General features: G+C 37.4%; 1 protein-coding gene across 1 annotated transcript in view; it reads left to right on the top strand.

Annotated features, from left to right (window-relative positions):
* Positions 1-18,392, top strand: part of LRRK1 (leucine rich repeat kinase 1) — a 150,113-nt gene that overhangs the window by 95,391 nt on the left and 36,330 nt on the right. Inside the window, exons 18-22 of the mRNA XM_044665409.1 lie at positions 334-493; positions 3,680-3,956; positions 7,588-7,759; positions 9,503-9,666; positions 11,838-11,977. Of these exons, the coding sequence (XP_044521344.1) occupies positions 334-493; positions 3,680-3,956; positions 7,588-7,759; positions 9,503-9,666; positions 11,838-11,977 (913 nt within the window). The remainder of the gene's footprint in view (positions 1-333; positions 494-3,679; positions 3,957-7,587; positions 7,760-9,502; positions 9,667-11,837; positions 11,978-18,392) is intronic.

Here is an 18,392-nt window from a genome sequence, read left to right as displayed (position 1 = left end):
ACATTCTAGGCACTGTGCTAAATATTGGGGATACACAAAGAGACAAAAGACAGGTTCTGCCCTCGAGGAACTTCTACTCTAATGGGGGAGGGCATGTGCAAACAAATATATAGGAAATAAATAGGAAATAATGAATAGGCACCAGAAGAAAGCATTAGAGGGCATTGGAATTAAGAGAGGCTGGGGAGATAAGGGACTCCATGGATATGGAGTCTGTGATTTTTTTCCAAGGTCACAGTTAGTATGCAGCAGATTTAGGTCACAGCTAATTAATTGGAAATGGTATGTTTCCCACAGTCACTTGGCAAGGCCTTTGTCTGACCTAATTCACAGATACCAAGGAGTTACCTCAGTCTCCAAGAAGCGGTCATAGCTGAGCAGCAGAGACGAAATCAGGCAGATGATGTCCAGTATCTCACGGATAAACAGATAGAGCAAATCGTAGAACAGACACCAGGAAATGACATCAACGACTATGAGGACTTACAGTCGGGTACGCTTTGGAATTTTGTCCTAAAATCTTAGAGGAAGTAACTCACTGATGGATGCTCAGACTGGGGAGAGGAGGAGAGGCAGGAAGGAAAATGTGAGGCTTGTGATAGAAGAAAGGGGTGGGGGAGTCCTGAGAAGAAAGTAAGACCTCCTGTTGTTGCACTTCAGAGAAACGGAATGATCTTCTTGGGGAATTAAGTTTGCCCTTCAGGAGGAATGGAGAATTTTTTAAAGTGGGCCAATAGCACTGTCTGATAATCTAATTAAAAACCCACTGTAGCCTGAGGGAGGTAATAAAATAATAACCAGTTTTCATATACCTCTTTAAGACATGCAAGGTTTTTTTTACAAATACCTCATTTTATCCTCTCAACAACCTTTATTATCCATGTTTTACAGAGGAGGAAACTGAGGCAGACAAATTAAGTAACTTGCCTAGAGTCATGCAGCTAGTAAATATCTGAAGCCCAATTTGAATTCATGTCTTCCTGAATCCAAGTCCAGGGCTTTATCCATTACACCATGTACCTGCCTCTATGAAAGACTATGAAAAAGGCATCATAATAAGAGAGATTATTTATCTAATTATTATTATTATTATTATTAATATTCAGATTAACATTAAGAGATGAAACTTAAATCTATTAGTTTTTGAAGTATTCGTTTTTACTACAAACTTATTATTTTTACATCTTCTTGTGGGCATCATTCAATTCAAGAGATACTCATTAAGCCCTTATTGTGCAAAGCACATGAGAGGCAACATGGTATAATGGATCAAAAGAGGGCAGTGGTGTTAGGAAAACATAAGTTCGAATCCTGCCTCTGACAAATACTGACTGAGTCTCTAAACAAAATTTCATCTCTAAGTGGCCTAAATAATTCCCTAAGAGTCTTAAATTGCAGACCAGGTGTATACCTAGAGTAGAAAGAATTTCCTCATTGGGAATTCATTCTCTACACCAATGAAATCATAGGTCTGGCTCCCCTCTCCTCCCCCCCACAAAAAAATTATGTTTGGAGATTTGGAGAATACAAAGATGAGCATAAAGCAATCTCAATTCTTTATCAACTTAAAACCTAATGAAAATATTCCTGTGTATATGCATGTTTGTCTAATACTAGATAGACTGTAGTAAGACAGAGGAAAAAGCAAGACAAAGAACTCTGGGGAAATTTGTAGAAGAAAATCATTTTCAGATAGAGGAACCCAGGAAGTTTTTTTTCCAAGAGAAATTTGAGCCCAGCCTTTAAAAAAAAAAGGAAAAGTCTTTTGATAGGCTGTATTCCAAGTTTAAAGGAAAATCTTTGCAGATAGATCATCAGGAAAGTATAGGGTGAGTTCAGGTTGCAGCTAGTAGGCCAGTTTGACTGTACCATAAAATAGGAAAATAGTATAAAATTAGATGGGAAAGGTAGTTGGAAACCATGTTATAGAAGGTCATAAATACCAGGTTAAGGACATTTTATTTTGAGTTATTAGATAATGAAGAGAAACTACAGATTTTTGAGTAAAGGACCAATATGGCCAGGCCTGTGCAATAGGAGAATTATTTTTGCATTTGTGTAAAGAATAAATTAGAGAAAGGAGATGCTAGTGTCATGTAGATTAGTAGGAGGGAGGCTACACTAGAATGGTAAAAGAAGGTGTGATTCCCTTGGGGAGGCTAATTATTTGGAACTAGGCAAATGGTTAAATATGGATTTTTGAAAAATGACTCCAAGGATTTGAGCCTGAATGATGGTAATGGAATCAAAAAGAAATGAGAAAGTTGAAAGGAAAGACAGATATGGAAGGGGGGGGGTTGATTAATGGTGAATCATTCTTGAAGATGTTAAGTTTTAGGATCAGTGGTAAATCCAAGTGGAAATATCCCTCTAGCATTTGGACATAAGAATTTTGAGTTGAGGGGGATGGATGGATAGAAATTGGGGTTGTATATATTGATGTGAGAGCTATTTGCATAGTCATCAAAGTCAGGAGAATGAATGAAATCACCAAAGTAGGGAGAGATTGTAGAGAGAAAAGAGCTAGACAGAATCTTCATTTATTCATTTAGCATATATTTATTAAGTATATACTATATACCAGATATTTTGGACATAAAGGCAAAAACAAAACCATCCTTCCCCTAAAAGAGCTTACATTCTACTGAAGGTAAACCTTAAAAGACACCCATACTTGGAGGCAAAAGGAAGTTCCCAAACCAGGGATCTGTTTTGTTAAGATTAAAAATAATGACTGATATAATAATAAAAATTAGTATTTTAATTAAAGCCATGGCCATGCTGGTAAAATATATATAAGACCTCGCCTATCTTTTATATTTACCGCGGAGCCCATTCTTCCACCCAGTGTTCCAGAAGATAAAGAGACATTACTTTCAGATTTCCTCCCATTTAAACTGTCCTATGCGTGGGGATGCAGGCGTCCCCACGCCCAAAGAACCGGAAACCCGTTGGACCATGGGAAATGTAGTTTGATAGCCCCCACATGTCCATAGAAAATATATATATATATATACTTTTTTTTTTTTAAATTTTAAACCCTTAACTTCTGTGTATTGACTTATAGGTGGAAGATTGGTAAGGGTAGGCAATGGGGGTCAAGTCACTTGCCCAGGGTCACACAGCTGGGAGGTGTCTGAGGCCGGATTTGAACCTAGGACCTCCTGTCTCTAGGCCTGGCTCTCAGCCCCTATATATATATACTTTTAGATGGCATCTCCCCAATTCCAATTTTACAGTTTGGAAGAGTGATTATGTAGATAACAGAGCAATAAGGAGAAACCAGCATCATAGCCATCTCTACAACTAACAAAAAAGCATATGAGGGAATGGTCAACAGAGTCATATGGTACAGAGAGGTCAAGGAGAATGAGGATTAAGATAAAGCCATTGGATTTGGCAAATAAAGGATCATGGGAGACTTGAAAGAGAGCAGCTTCAGTAGAAGCAGAAGCCACACCTAAGAGGTTGGGTGGATGTAGAGGAAACTGAAGGACTTAATGAGACAGTATCAAGGGAAGCATTTGGGGGGGATAGGATACCTGAGCATGATTTATGGGCAGTAGGGAAAGAATCAATCTAGAGGCTTCTAGAAAGATTTTCCTAGATCCCATATTACTCTGATTCCTCTTATATTGTTATTTGGTTGTTCTCTCTCTCTCTCTCTCTCTCTCTCTAGCTATCAGCTTCCTCATTGAAACAGGAACCCTCTTACATTTCCCGGACACTAGCCATGGACTTAGAAACCTCTATTTCCTTGATCCAATCTGGTTATCAGAATGTCTGCAAAGGATTTTTAACATTAAGAGCTCCAAGTCAGTGGCCAAGAATGGAGTGATTAGAGCAGAGGATCTCAGGATGCTACTAGTTGGAACAGGCTTCACTGAACAAACAGAAGAACAGTATTTTCAGTTTCTAGCCAAATTCGAAATTGCCTTGCCAGTTGCCAATGATAGGTAAGTTGATTTGGTATTTCGATAGTACTAACTAGGATGGTAAGAAAGAACAAATAGAACCATGGTTGGGGGTAGGGAGTGGGGAGGAGTCACAGGTATTTTAACAGTGATTTCTGATAGATAATAATAATAGCTAACATTTATATAGCATTATAAGGTTTGCAAAGCCCTTCTTTTCAACTTCCTAATTTTTTTTAAACCCTTAGCTAAGGCAGAAGAGTAATAGGGACTAGGCAATGGGAATTAAGTGACTTGCCCAGGTTTACACAGCTAGGAAATATCCCTGGACAGATTTGAACCCAGAACTTCCTGTTCTGGCTTCCAATCCACTGAGCTACCTATCTGCCCTCTTCCTAATTTCTTTTAATGATACCACCAAACATTCAGGTTCAGATTCTTAGAATCATCTTTCACTCTTTTTTCTGTTTCAAAACTTAACTTTGCAGATATCTCATGTTATCCTTGCAACAACCTTTGGAGTTAAGTATAATTATTTTACAATTATATATATATATGTATATATATATAATTCTTTTACAGATGAGGAAACTAAGGCAAAGGGTAAGTGACTTGCCCAGAGTCACATAAGTAGTAAGCACGTAGGGCAGGAATTGAACTCCAATTTTCCTGATTACAGATTTAACACTCTATCCACTGTACCACCTAGCTGACTACTTTCCAGATTATTCTTTTCTGGTCACTCCAGTTTTGTAGGCTTCTTCCCTAAAATTTGGTGGTCAAAATTGAACATAATGCTTGTATTCCAATATAATGGAGTAGGGAATATAGACCTATCTCTCCTATGTTCTAGACACAAAATTTCTCTTAATGCTACAAAGAATAGTCATCATTTGGTTATCATGTGTCACTGTTGATTCCTATTGAATATACCCTGATGCCCAGATTTCTTTCATTTAAGATATTGCCCAGACACATTTCTTATACCCTGTACTTGTGAAATGGCTTTTTTAAAAACTCTAGTGCAGTACCTTTCATTTATATTTCTAAAAATTCATCTGTTTAGATTAGATATAATATTTTAGCCTGCCAAGACCTGTTTGGATACTGACTGTCATCTACCATGCGATAGCTGTCTCCCCCAAATTTGTGTCATCTTCCAATTCATGAACACCTTTCTCCAAGCTACCAATAAAAATACAGACCTGTTTATTTACAGTTTGCCCTTATAGATTAGGGAAGAGGGAATATGAAGGTAGGGAAACTAGTCAGATAATTCAGTCATTGAGGTTTGACATGAGAGGGGTCAGAACAAGAGAGATGGCTATCTCTCAGTGTTATGATCACTCTCTTTAAACGTTTGAAATGTTGCTATATAATGAAGGATGAGGCTTATCCTGCCTGGCTCTCAAGAGCAAAACTAAGGGCAAAAAGAAGAAGCCGAGAAGATGATTCAGGGTTGATATAAAGAATGACTTTTTTCATTACTAGAGCAATCTAAAAATGAATGGAGTAGACTCAAGAGGTAGTGAGTTCCCTCTCTCTGGAGGTCTGCCAGTGAAGGCTGGGTGAACATTTGTTGGATGTATTACTGAAGGGATCCCTGTTCAGATATCAGCTTAACTGAGAGTCCTCTGAGATTTCATGATTCTATGGAATTAAAAGGCCACCTTAATTGGAATCAGAAGATGTGGGTTTAAATTCAGCCTTGTATAACCTCAGGCAAATTAGTTTGCCAGTCTGGGTCTCATGTTTCCTCATCCATAAAATGGAGGGGAAAGGAATAGATGAGCTCTAAAGCCATTTCCAGCTCTGATCCCCTAGGGTAGTAATTGTGGAACTAGAAGGGAAGAGATATGGATATGAAAGGGATTGCAACACTACAAACAAAGAATCAATAGGACTTGGCAATTGATTGGACAGGGAGGGCAGAAGTGAGGGGGAGGACAAAGATCTTCCCTAATGTCTCTTTCAGCTCTAAATTCTATTATCTTCCCAGCAGACATCATTGTCCATCATAGTTCATTGACCTTCAAGTTACCTACATTTCTGGAATGGTTATTTTAGAGATCTTCCAAGGCTAATTTATTAGCTCTCCAACAGGTTGTCCATTAGTTTTATGACACGAAATTGCTATATTGCTGCTTACTGTTATGTCCCAAGATTTTAGAGCTTAAGCTGCCTCCAATGCATAGAGTTTGATATCATCTTGGCTTATATAATATGTTTGAAAACTTAGATTTTTCTGTCTGACAAAGCTTTACACATCAAAGGTGGTTTTAGACAGGGCTAATTTACCTTGCAAAATGCTTTCAGGAATATCTCATAAAAGGTTCTGTAACCTCATGATGGCTATAATGTTTAAATTGAACTTCTTGAACTTTAATCATATTAAACTTTATAGTTTGTTTTTTTAAAGAATTCATTATTTTCCCCTACAGGAGAGCAGAATTCCAACCTCTTCTTATTAAAATTGCTATTAACTAAACATACCAAAGATATGTATTATTATCTTTGTAACCTCCTAGAAGGTATCTTATCCCTCCTTAGCCTTTTATAATGTAGCCTCATGCGCAGACATTAAAAAATGATAACTTTTCAGCAGAGGTTCTTAAGGAAATACAATTCTCAGCTGTGATCATCATAAAATGATGAAGATGAAATGATACAGCATTGCAGTGTTTTCATTGGAAGTGTGCATTTTCTTAAGTTAAAAAAAAAATCAAAACCTTTTACGGACCTAATCTTGCTGTTAGGACACATAAATTTGTTCCAAGTGACTAAAACATAAACTATTTTAAAGAGTAAAATATTAGCTGCTACTGAGAGTCTACCCTAAGTAATTTTTATATTTTTCTCAGACTTTTAAAACCGTATTTCTTTCTTTTTTAAAACCTTTGCTTTCTGTCTTAGTAACAACTCTTAAGGGCAAGTGCTAGGTAAACAAGATTAAGTAAATTACCCAAGGTCACACATGTAAGAAGCGTTTGAGGACAGATTTGAACACAGGTCACTCTTGACTCCAACCCTGGCCCTCTATCTACTGTGCCACTTAACTGCCCCACTGTATTCATTTCAAACCCTCAGAGACTTTAGAGATGAAAATGACCTTCAAGGTAATTTAATCCAACTTCTTCATTTTACAAAGAGGAAAACTGAAGCCCAAGGAAGTAAAGTGATTTTCCCAGGGTCAGACAAGGTGTAAGGGTCAAAGCCAGGATTTTAACCTGGGTCTTCTAGTTCCAAATCAGTGCTATTTCTAGTAGTGTACCTCCAAACTACACTGCTGCTATTATACCTTCACTGACATTAAAAAAAATCCTTTAGTCTCTAATCAATCTTTATATTGTCTGATCATGTTTTTCTAGCCATAAAGGCTTTTAGAATCCATTTTCTTCACTTTACATTACTCTAACGTGATGAATTTATACAATAGAATAATTTATTTTCACTTGCAAGTAAAAAATAAGAAATGTAGCTTTCTTCTCAACAGGTCAGGCTTTATTACAAATAATAAAATTCTAAAGTTTTTGTGATAGATGCCTTTTGAACTTACACAAAACTTAGAAGTCTGAAGTACAGCATACTCTTTCAAACCAGGCTGTTATCTAGAGTTAGGGCTACTGCAAAGACTGGGGTAAAAATTTGACTTATCACATTTGATTTGTTTCAGTTACCTCTTACCACATCTTCTTCCGGCCAAGCCAGGTTTAGATACCCATGGCTTGCGGCACCAGGCTGCGAACACGATTCAGAGGGTGTTTAAAATGAGTTTCGTGCCTGTTGGCTTCTGGCAAAGGTTTATAGCTCGGATGTTAATTAGTTTGGCAGAAATGGATCTCCAGGTAAGTTAGTGTCCATACAGAACTGAACATAAGTCAAGACATTGTTTCTTTGATGTTGATGGGACTCAGTTTTCTTCTTCCTATCTTGAAAGTGCCTCTTTCTGACTTGATAAAGATTGCCCTTGCTGATGTGAACCAGGTGGCTTGGGATGCTGGCTACTTTACTTTCCTACTAGTGTGGTTCATTTGGATGACTTCCATAAATCCCAAATCTACTGCCCCTTGTCATTCCTTAAGACCAAATGTTTCATTCGGAATCCAGGATTAGGTCTATTAAGGGTAAGATACTATTTGTGGTCATCAAGAATTGTTGCGGGCATATTTAGTGCTATTAAAAAGAATGATAGTTGTCCATTTAACTTAATTTGATGAACGATAATAATCATTCCATAATTTCTCCACGCAACACTAGTTGTTGAGTAATTCACATTACCATTAGAATTTTACTTCCAAGGATAACTATACTGTTATATTGTATTATCTTGGTATAGTTTTTTTTCTTATATGGGGGTCACTTCAAGGTATATCCCACCCACCAGCCCATTATTCTTTCCTGAAAAGGTTTTTCTTTCCTCTTCCGTCAATAGTAAAACCAAGATATATTTCCTTCTGTCTTTTGAACCTAACCAGTAAAAGAAGATGCTTTGTGATCTTCTAGGATTGCTGAAGAATGAAGAAAATGAGTACAAGAACTAACTTGGAAAATCATAAATTTTAACATGTGCTTTAACAGAAGGAGAAAGGATCCATTTTTAATGCCAAGAAGGTAGACTGATTAAAAGAACTCAATGTGAAAGAACTCCTCTCTCCAAGCTTTTTCACATAGGCAAAGATTTTTAAATAACCTGACCTAATTCCAAACTTCTCTTTCCATATTCCCTGTCCCACTTTAGAGTATTTATGATATAGGCTCTACAAGAGCATGAATTACATCTGATTTAGTTCTTACTCAAGGTAACCAGTTGGATCAACCAGGATGGTCAGGGACTTCAAGTTCATGCCATGTAAAGATCAGTTGAAGGAACTGGGGATGTTTGAGCTGGAGAAGACCAAAACATCCCAAAACGTGAGAACTGTGATTCATGTCTTCAAATATTAAAAAGACAGTCATGTGGAAGAAGGATTAGACTTGTTCTCTCTGGCCCCAGATTCCAGAACTAAGGGTGATACATGTAAGACACGAAGAGGAAAAGTTCATCTTGATGTTAGGGAAAAACGCCTAACAATTGAAAATGTGTAAAAACATAACCAAAAAAATATTTTTAAAATCATATGTCCCTTGGGAAGTAGTAGCTTCTCTCTCACTGATATTCTTAAAGTAAAAATTAGATTAGCGTTTGTTGGACATAATAGAATTCTTCTTTACATGTGAATTGGACTAGGTGTTTTTTTACTTCTTTTCCAAATCTTAATAGTCATTATCTAATACATTTTTAATTCATTTAATTGGTCCAAACATGGAGCTATATTGGTCAATGACCAAAACACATCTAGAAACAGTTATAAAACAAAAGACACATTTTTGTGGTACACAGACCCTTTTTCCCTGGAGAAAGTTGAACCTAGTGCATCAAGTTAGTGACAGGCCTTCATCAAAAGTTCAGTCAGTATTTATTGACAACCATCAACAGTGCCAAAATGACCTAATATGGAAGTGAATGCCATACCAATTTAAGACAAAAAGTTCTATTTGTAACTCGGAGATAGAATTACATAAGTGTGTCATTTTTCTGTATTTTTCAGCTTTTTGAAAACAAGAAGAATACCAAGAGCAGGAATAGAAAAGTGACCATTTACAGTTTTATGGGCAGCCAGAGAAACCGTTGCAGCACATTTAGAGTAAAAAGAAACCAGACCATATACTGGCAAGAAGGTCTCCTGGTCACATTTGATGGGGGCTACCTCAGGTAATATATTTTAATTTAACCCAACATATTTCACTCAGGTTAGATGACATGATGGGAGTAAACAATATGGGTGAAATATTAAACACCTTTGTTCTGAGATTATGCAGTCACTAAACTTAAGTCCCAAGTTCTTCTGTTTTGGAAGGTAGGTTTTATTGAACAAATAGAAATTTGGGAGCACTCATCTAAAATATTTAGAAGACTTCAACCCACCCTATCCCATAGTAGACTTCTCTAATTCATTGTTCCAGAGTAATGAGGAAGGGGAGGAGTCATATACTAGAAAAAGGAAAATGGCTTAAATCAGAGAAACATGGTAAACTTGTTTTTGGGCTTCTCCCATCATTTATGCCATTTAATTATGCTTGCCATAGTCAAATGAATCCAGAGTTAGAATTTGAGAGTTGGAAGGGACCCTAAAGACCATACATCTCATCTACCTCATACCCAATAGAACTCCCTACTATGATACAACTGGCAAGCAACAATATGGCCCTGACTTGAAGACTTTTAGTGAGCAACATTGGAAGCTTCCCGCCCTACTATTGAATAGTTCTTATTATAAGGGGAGATTGAAAGAAGATAGATCTAGAGCAGTGATTCCAAAAGTGGGTGCCACCGCCCCCTGGTGGGTGCTGCAGCGATACAGAGGGGCAGTGATGACCACAGGTGCATTTATCTTTCCTATTAATTGCTATTAAAATTTTTTAAAAAATTAATTTCCAGGGGCGCTAAGTAATATTTTTTCTGGAAAGGGGGTGGTAGGCCAAAAAAGTTTGGGAACCACTAATCTAGAGAGAAGATTCCTCTCCCCCCCACCACCAAAAAGAAGAAAAGATGGTCATTGAAGCATTTTTTTAACACACAGAAAAAAAATTTTTCTGACATGAAATCTATATTTGCTACCCATTGTTCCTTATTCTGCCTTCTGAGACTCAACAGAATAAATCCAATCCTTTTTCTGTACGACAGCAAGAGTTCATCAAATCCTCAGAGATGGCCATCATATATTCTGTGAGGCTTCTCTTCTTCAGCTTTAAACATCTCAGTTCCTTCAACCCATCTTCTTTTAACATAAACTCAAGGCCTTTAACCATTCATTGTTTACCCTCCTGTGAATGTTCTCTACGCTTATCAATGTCCTTAAACTGTGAGCTAAAAACAAAACTTCAGATATAATTTTAAAAAGGCAGATGGTCCCCTAAAGGGACTCTCACCAGTAAACAATTGGTCTTCAAGGGCATTAGGTGTGTTTTGCCAATTCTCTTATGAGTATGGCCTTCTCGAGCTAAAATAGAATAGGCATCATCACTGGGGTATGATTCAGACTGAATTCACTTTTAAAAAGTATTTTTTGACCCAGAAAAAATGTTTTTCTTGGTCTTTTTGGGGGGGTGTTTAGGGTTCTAGTTCAAAATGGGCAAATGAATGTACCTGAATTTGGTATGTGTGAGGGAGAACAAAATCTTTGTTTAAGTCATTTTGGATCTCTACTGGTTAATAGATCACCAGGTGTAAAGGACCCTCACTCCAATAAGGGGTAGGAGCTATTGAAGAAGACCACTATCCTATGGCACAGGGTGGGGGTCATGTAATTTTTAGTCTCATTTAATTTTAGAGTCAACAGTGATCTTAGAAATCGTCTGGTCCACATTCCTCTACTTTCCCTCAATTGGAGAAACTGAGGAATAGAGATTAAATGACTTGTTCAGGTTCATAAATCTAGGCCCTGGAAGAGCTGAGGCTACTTGCTATTCATTAACACTTCTGGTCCAGTGCTCTTTCCATTACAACACACTTCAGAAAAAAGAAAATAACTATATATAATTTGAGTTTGGGGAGATGGGGTGAGTGAAAGAGATTTAATAAAAGGTTTTTAAGTGAACAACTTAAAAAGTTAAACTCATCTGTCTTAAAAATTTTAAACTGACATTTAAAATATCTATTGCATACATTGAAAATAGTACATTTTAAACATTTTAATTTAATATGATAACTAAGGAATAGAAAAGGGAAAGAAGTATATTCGAAGAATATTGAGAGGATAAGGAATAGAGGGTAGACATTTAGGAATCTAACAATAGAGAAAGACATTCAAAAATGAATATAAATAAAATCATTCCAGTCCAACTGCAAAGGATAACATGGTTCTTTTTGTTTCTCAATTGTAGTGTAGAATCCTCTGATGTCAACTGGAAGAAGAAAAAAAGTGGAGGGATAAAAATAATTTGTCAATCAGAAGTGAGAGATTTCTCAGCCATGGCTTTTATCACAGATCATATCAATTCCTTGATAGACCAGTGGTTTCCTGGTAAGAAGTCATTACTGAATTATGTTATAATTTTAACTTAATGAGCCTTTGCAAATCACAATAGGAGCCTTATTTAGAAAAAGTTCCCATTACCCTAATACTCAAGCCCATGTCTGAAATCTCTTCTACTAGGTAGTCTGAGGCTGTTGGATCTCATGTGCATAGGAGTACTAAAATGTAGTGGGATATTCTAATAGGGTGTCCAGACTAAGTTCTGTATTAATACCCTGAGCCTCTGGGAGTGGGGGCCCCAGGGTCTCCTAAAAAGGGCAAACCAGCCCAGGCTATAAATGGAACAAGTCAGAGCTTCTATATTTAATCAATGATGGGATTGGGCCCATAAGTGGCCCCTGTAATTCCAGCTTGAGCAAGATGGAGAAATCCAGTCCTTAAAAAAAATAGAACTCATGCCCAAGAATATTATAGAACTCCACAATGGAATCCATATTTATTCAGAAGTCAGGCTAAAAATCCATACGGGAAAAACCAAGTGGATGAAAAATGATTTGTCTAGACAGTGACACGTAGTAGGTCATTTTTTTGAGTCAGATGATTAGTGCATCATTCTGAGACCTACAGTGCAGACAGACATTGAGTTGGGTTCAGAGATGACTAGGAAGAAAAAAGTAGAGTGTGTTTCATTTAGAAAATTACAAATTCTTTTACAAAGTCCTTTTAACAGTCAATCAAGATCTGCTCTGTGGCACAAAAACTGATCGTTTTAGCATAGATGCCCTCCCAAAGATGCTATAGGGTTTTGAATCTTGGCATACCACAGCCTCCAAAGAAAGAAGATTGTGGGTGACCTAAATGCCAATGGGATAAGGTTAAATACACAGTAGTGTATTTCTAAAAATAATCTACAAATAAGAAGTGGAATATGGCATAACATGAAGAAAAGGTATGATCAAAAAAAGGACCAACCGTACATTAAGAGTGAGGAACAGCTTGTGGGCAGCCTGAATTCTGCATTAGTACCCCTGAGGTGGAAAAATACCATGTAGAAAGCCTCTAAACAATGGGTAGATATTCTTGGATGAATTTTTTTTTAATTTTTATTCTAAAATATTTTTCCATGTTTACATGATTCATTTTCTTTCCCTCTCTTCTCCCAGAGCCAACAAGCAATTCCGCTGGGTTATACAAATATCACTTCATATCTATTTCCATATTATTCATTTTTGCTATAGAGTGATTTTTTTAATTCTTGGTGATTTGCTGGAGAACAGGGATAAGATTCTCAAAGGTTCAAAAGGCAGAAAGCATAAGATCTGTGATCTAGATTTAGAAGAAACCTAAAATGTTACCTAATCCAATCCCTATAGGGGAAAGCCCCTTAGATAAGGAGGACACACAAATAGTAAACTATAGACAAAAGCTAGAATTTGTATGCAGGTCTTCAGACTCTTTTCTCTACACCTCACTGCCCTTTATAGGCAGGTTGTGAGCTGCACTGATGAAGGGAGAATCCATATTAGCAACTTCATAAATCCACTGAGAGGCAATTAGGTGGTACTTGGGCTAGGAAACTAGAATTTTAAAATCTAGCCATGTAACCCCAGGCAAGTCATTTGACCTCTGTTTGCCTCAGTTTCCTCAGCTGTAAAATGGGAATAATAATGACACCTACCTCACAGAGTTGTTGTGAGGATCAAATGAGGTAATATTTATAAAATGCTTAGCACAATGCCTGACACATGGACACCTTGATAAATGCTTGTTTCCCTCCTTCCACTGAAGTGAAATGAAAATAATTAGCAACAGATAATTTTATTTAGCAACCTTCCAATATTAGTATCAAACAAGGCAAAAAAAAAAAAAAAAGGAGATGCATGCTCCCCAAAAGGGTTTGTCTTTGCCATGGAAAATGTCCAGCAAAGAGTCCAAATGGAAAAGAGCGTTTCAATAGATAGAGAGGCCTGCCCAATGCTCACATTTGCAGTTGACTTCACCTCTTAAATGGGATCCATTTTCACTCAGAGTTTGGCCTGGCTTCCCAAGCATTGAGTAGACTCCCACCTTTTGTTAGTTCTTTGCTACACTCCTTCAGTAATCAAAGTACTGAAATATTCCTATTGATGGGGTCATTATCAAATTACTAATTTTATGGAGGGGGCAACTCTTAACATTCATTCATTCAACAAACATTTAATTTTTCTAATCTTCCATGACCTTTGTAAAATGGATAAGTGGACCTAGCTGACCTCTCAGGTTTCTTCCAGCCCCCAAACTGAATTAATTTGGGGCTTTTTCACACCACTCTCTCCTGCCCGCCCTGCCCCAATCCCTACTTCATCCTTCCATGGTGTGCATTCTGACTTATAAGGTTTGTTTTGGAATCTTTTCATTGTAAACATTGTTACTTGACCTCAAGACACTTAGTAGTTGGGCAGGCTTGATTAAGACATTTAACCTTTGTTTGCATCAGTTTCATCATCTGTAAAATGGGGATAATAGCACCTACCTTGAATGATTATTATGAGGATAAAATGAGATAATTAATAATAATAGCTAACACTTATATGGTGCCTATTAACTGCCAGGTACTGTGCTAAACCCTTTACAAAAGTTACTTTATTTGAGCTTCACAATAGCCCTGAGAGGTAGGTGCTATTATTATCCCCATTTTTATAAGTCTTAGCACAGTGCTTGGCACATAGTAGGTACTATATAAATGCTAGTTATTATCATTATTATTGTTTAGAACCAATTCATCCCCCCAAAAACAATATCCTGAAGTCAGGCATTTATAGTGCTGCCTTGGTTTTAGTACAACCATTGAGAATCCATAAGGTAGCTGGAAGAGTTTTAAAACTGATGGTTTTATTTTTTTATTATAAAGGTATTTTATTTTACTAATTACATGTAATAACAAATTTCCACATGAGTTTTCTGAAGTTAGATGATCCAAATTGTCTCCTTCCCTTCCCCCTCCCGGAACTGGCAAGCAATTTGATCTAGATAAAACTGATAGTTTTAAAACAGCTAAGTAGTACAATGGTTAGAGGATGACCTAAATTCAAATCTATCTTGGACATTTCCTAGCTATGTGACTCTAGACAAGTTACTTAAAGCTGATTGTCTAGCCCTTGCCACTCTTCTGTCCTAGAATTTAATACTAAGATAGAAGGTAAGGGTTTAAAAAAACAATAACAAAAAAAAATGATGGGAATATTTGGAACAGTTGATATAAGGACTGAAAGATTATATTTTGGTGACCATAGTCTCTGAACTCACGTAAGTATTTGTGGTCTGACAAAAGGATGTTCTTTTTATAAATTTTCACTAAAAAATATGGAATTGGGCTTTCTCTAAAATGAGAAACCAGAATAGATTTCTTTCTTTCTTTTTTTTTTTTTTTAAACCCTTACCTTCCGTCTTAGAGTCAATACTGTGTATTGGCTCCAAGGCAGAAGAGTGGTAAGGGTGGGCAATGGGGGGTCAAGTGACTTGCCCAGGGTCACACAGCTGAGAAGTGTCTGAGGCCAGATTTGAACCCAGGACCTCCATCTCTAGGCCTCATTCTCAATCCACTGAGTCACCCAGCTGTCCCCCAGAGTAGATTTCTATGGTCTGTTCCAGCTCTAGCTCCCTGTAGTGTTGAAATCCATGAACAGGGAAGTGATATGTAAAGAAGGGAAAAGATTGAATTTGGATGCCCTGGGTTTAATTCCCATCTGTGACACTCACTATCCATTATTACTACCTTCTTACATCTTACTGCCTTGGGCAAATCACTGCCCAAGACTTAGCTCTCTTCTCTGCAAAATGAGGGGGTTGAACTTGATACATACCCTTTGAGGCTGCTTCCAGCCCTTTTATCTGTGATCTTATAATCCTATGACTGTCCCAGGAAATCTGTGTTTTATAGGCTTTCTGAAAGGCTGTTGTGAACAATGAATGCCATTATTTGATGATTTAGTGGAAATGAGTCAGGATGTTTTGTTTTTTCTTTCCAGTTGGAATCTGTAGATGTCATTCATTATATGGCTCTCCGCCATGTTCGAAGGTCATGGTGAATAACCAGAAAAGGGGGTGGGGGGGCCCACACCATGGATGATGCAGGGGCTTTTTGTAGATAGGGGTAAGTTGTCCTTGGGAGGCAGGTATTTTCATTTATGTCAGCTGCCAGAATCCATTGTTTTCCTTCCTCTTACATCTCTATTTCCAGGTACTGTGTAACTATTGCCAGCAGCTAGTGGGATGGTCTACACACTGTTGCAGTCCTGTGCTTGTGAGACATTGTTGATTGCCTGGCTGACTGATGCTTTAAGTGAATTAGCTCTGTAATGAGTATGGAATCATTTAGCATAGTGAGACAATGACTGCCTGATTAATGGAAAGGGAAAAAAAAGAATCTCATTCAATTTGAGCAGCAGAAGTCTGCAAATTTAATGACAAGTCACCCAAAGGGGAATGTGGTAGGAATATGCTCATATGTACGTATACATGAAAATTGCACATTTCTGGCTTCTAATCCATTACATATTCCTTCCCTTATTTAAAGCATGCCAAATCACCTCACCAAAAAAAAAAATAGGTGTAGATATATAAGGCTTTCTTTCCACCCAAAGATTCCTAAATATTTATTGATTTAAAACAGAGTTTCATAGCCCAAATTATACTGTGGTTTAAAAAATCATCTAAATTCTCTGCTTTAGACCATCCAACTCTGTAACCTGTAATGATATTTTGCAAAGCAATATGGAAAACAAGATGATGGAAAGTTACCTGATTAGAACATGGAATGGACTGAACCTGCCAGGGGCTGGCTTGTGCCAAATCAGTTGATGCTCAAATATAAAAGGGAGGATTTGAACTGAGACAGGTTCTCAATCTGAGATATTTGGGGTAGTGGGAGGTTTGTGGTGGTTGTGAGGGTAGGCCTTAGGTCAACTTGAATTACCAGCAAACTCCACTGAACAATCTCACAGTCCCAGATCCTCATACTGAACGACCTGTTCCTGATTCATACTCCAAGAAGAAACAACAACATCCTTCAGCAAATAACCTAATTTGGGTGAACCAGCCTGGCACTGCCAGGCTGGCAACTGGCAATTATCAATTAACAGTTGATAATCTTGATTACCTTTGATTCAAGTACCATCTTTGTCAGCATTAGTTTAGATCAAGAACTTCCTGTTTCCCTCCTTCCCAGTTATTTACCCTGCTTCCCTCCTAAGCCTCAAGCACATTAAATCTTTGAACTTACCTAGATTGGTGTCATCTCTATCTTTAGGCTTAGTGATTATATCCCTGGGACATGTAAGGGAAAGGAGAATAGTAGCATTCATAGCAAGATATAATCCGCAGTCAAACTTTAGCGTTATCCTACTAGGGCAGATTAGTCAGTTAGAAGTATCTGTACAATTCTATTCACAGATTCTTCATTTGGCTGGCTATTCTGGGACACTGCTATTCTGAAGTTGAGTGTAGCAAATTCAATACAACTATCTTGTGGGGCCCTTTGTGTTTCACTATCACAACTTAAGTGTTACCCTTAGGTATCACTCACAGAGACACTCAGCCTCAGGTAGAGAAGCTTACTGAAGTTCATGGTCAGAATAAGACCCTATGCTGAAAGAAGCAGTTCAGAATGAGAAGAGAAGAACTCAAGGAGAAGGCTAGATTAGGAGTCCCCCCCATAATCTAGGCTCTTTGGAGACTCTACACATGGTACTAACCTAAATTTTAGTTGAATTGAATTAGTAGTCAGAGTTTTGTGGACTGGCACAAATTTGTCATGGACAGTTTCTTTTTGAAAAAATTAAAATTTTCTCCATTAAGAAGCATTCTTTTCTTTTCCTTCCTCCTCCCCCACAAAAGAAAGAAAGAGAAAAAAAAACCTTTATAACAGATATGCATAATCAAGAAAAGAAAATCTCCAAATTGGCAAAAATCCAAAAATATGTGTCCCATTCTTCATCTTGCATCCATCACCTCTCTGCTAGACAGCTGAATAGCTTGCTTTAATCATCTGTCCTCTTGGATTGTAGTTGGTCATTGCATTGATCAGAAATCTTAAATTTTTCAAAGTTGTTTGTTTTTATAAAGTTGTAGAATAAATTGTTCTGATTCTGGATGCGCAGTTAGTATGAAGTGCTAATGAGGTCTGAATTTATTCCCTATAATCACATACTGTGTCTTCTACACACATCCCTTCCCCCAGTTCCCCAGACTTATGATCCCCAAGGTGGGTTGTACAAGAGAGTGTATGCAAGAGTATTAATCTTTTTAAAGCTCCTAAAATAATGACCAATGACCCATATCTTGACTAGTAATATACACGAGTGGCTCAGTAGCATACTGAGAAAGAACACATTGCCCCTTGGGTCAAGACCTCAATTTATCTGATCTACTAGGAATGCAGTATAGACATGTCTGCTGTGGGTGTGTTTGGGTCAGATATCCCAAA

The sequence above is a fragment of the Gracilinanus agilis genome, chromosome 2 (assembly GCF_016433145.1).
Source record: "Gracilinanus agilis isolate LMUSP501 chromosome 2, AgileGrace, whole genome shotgun sequence".
Classification (NCBI taxonomy): Eukaryota; Metazoa; Chordata; class Mammalia; order Didelphimorphia; family Didelphidae; genus Gracilinanus; species Gracilinanus agilis.
The sequence above is the reverse complement of the archived record's forward strand: the minus strand, read 5'-3'. Positions and strand labels throughout refer to the sequence as shown.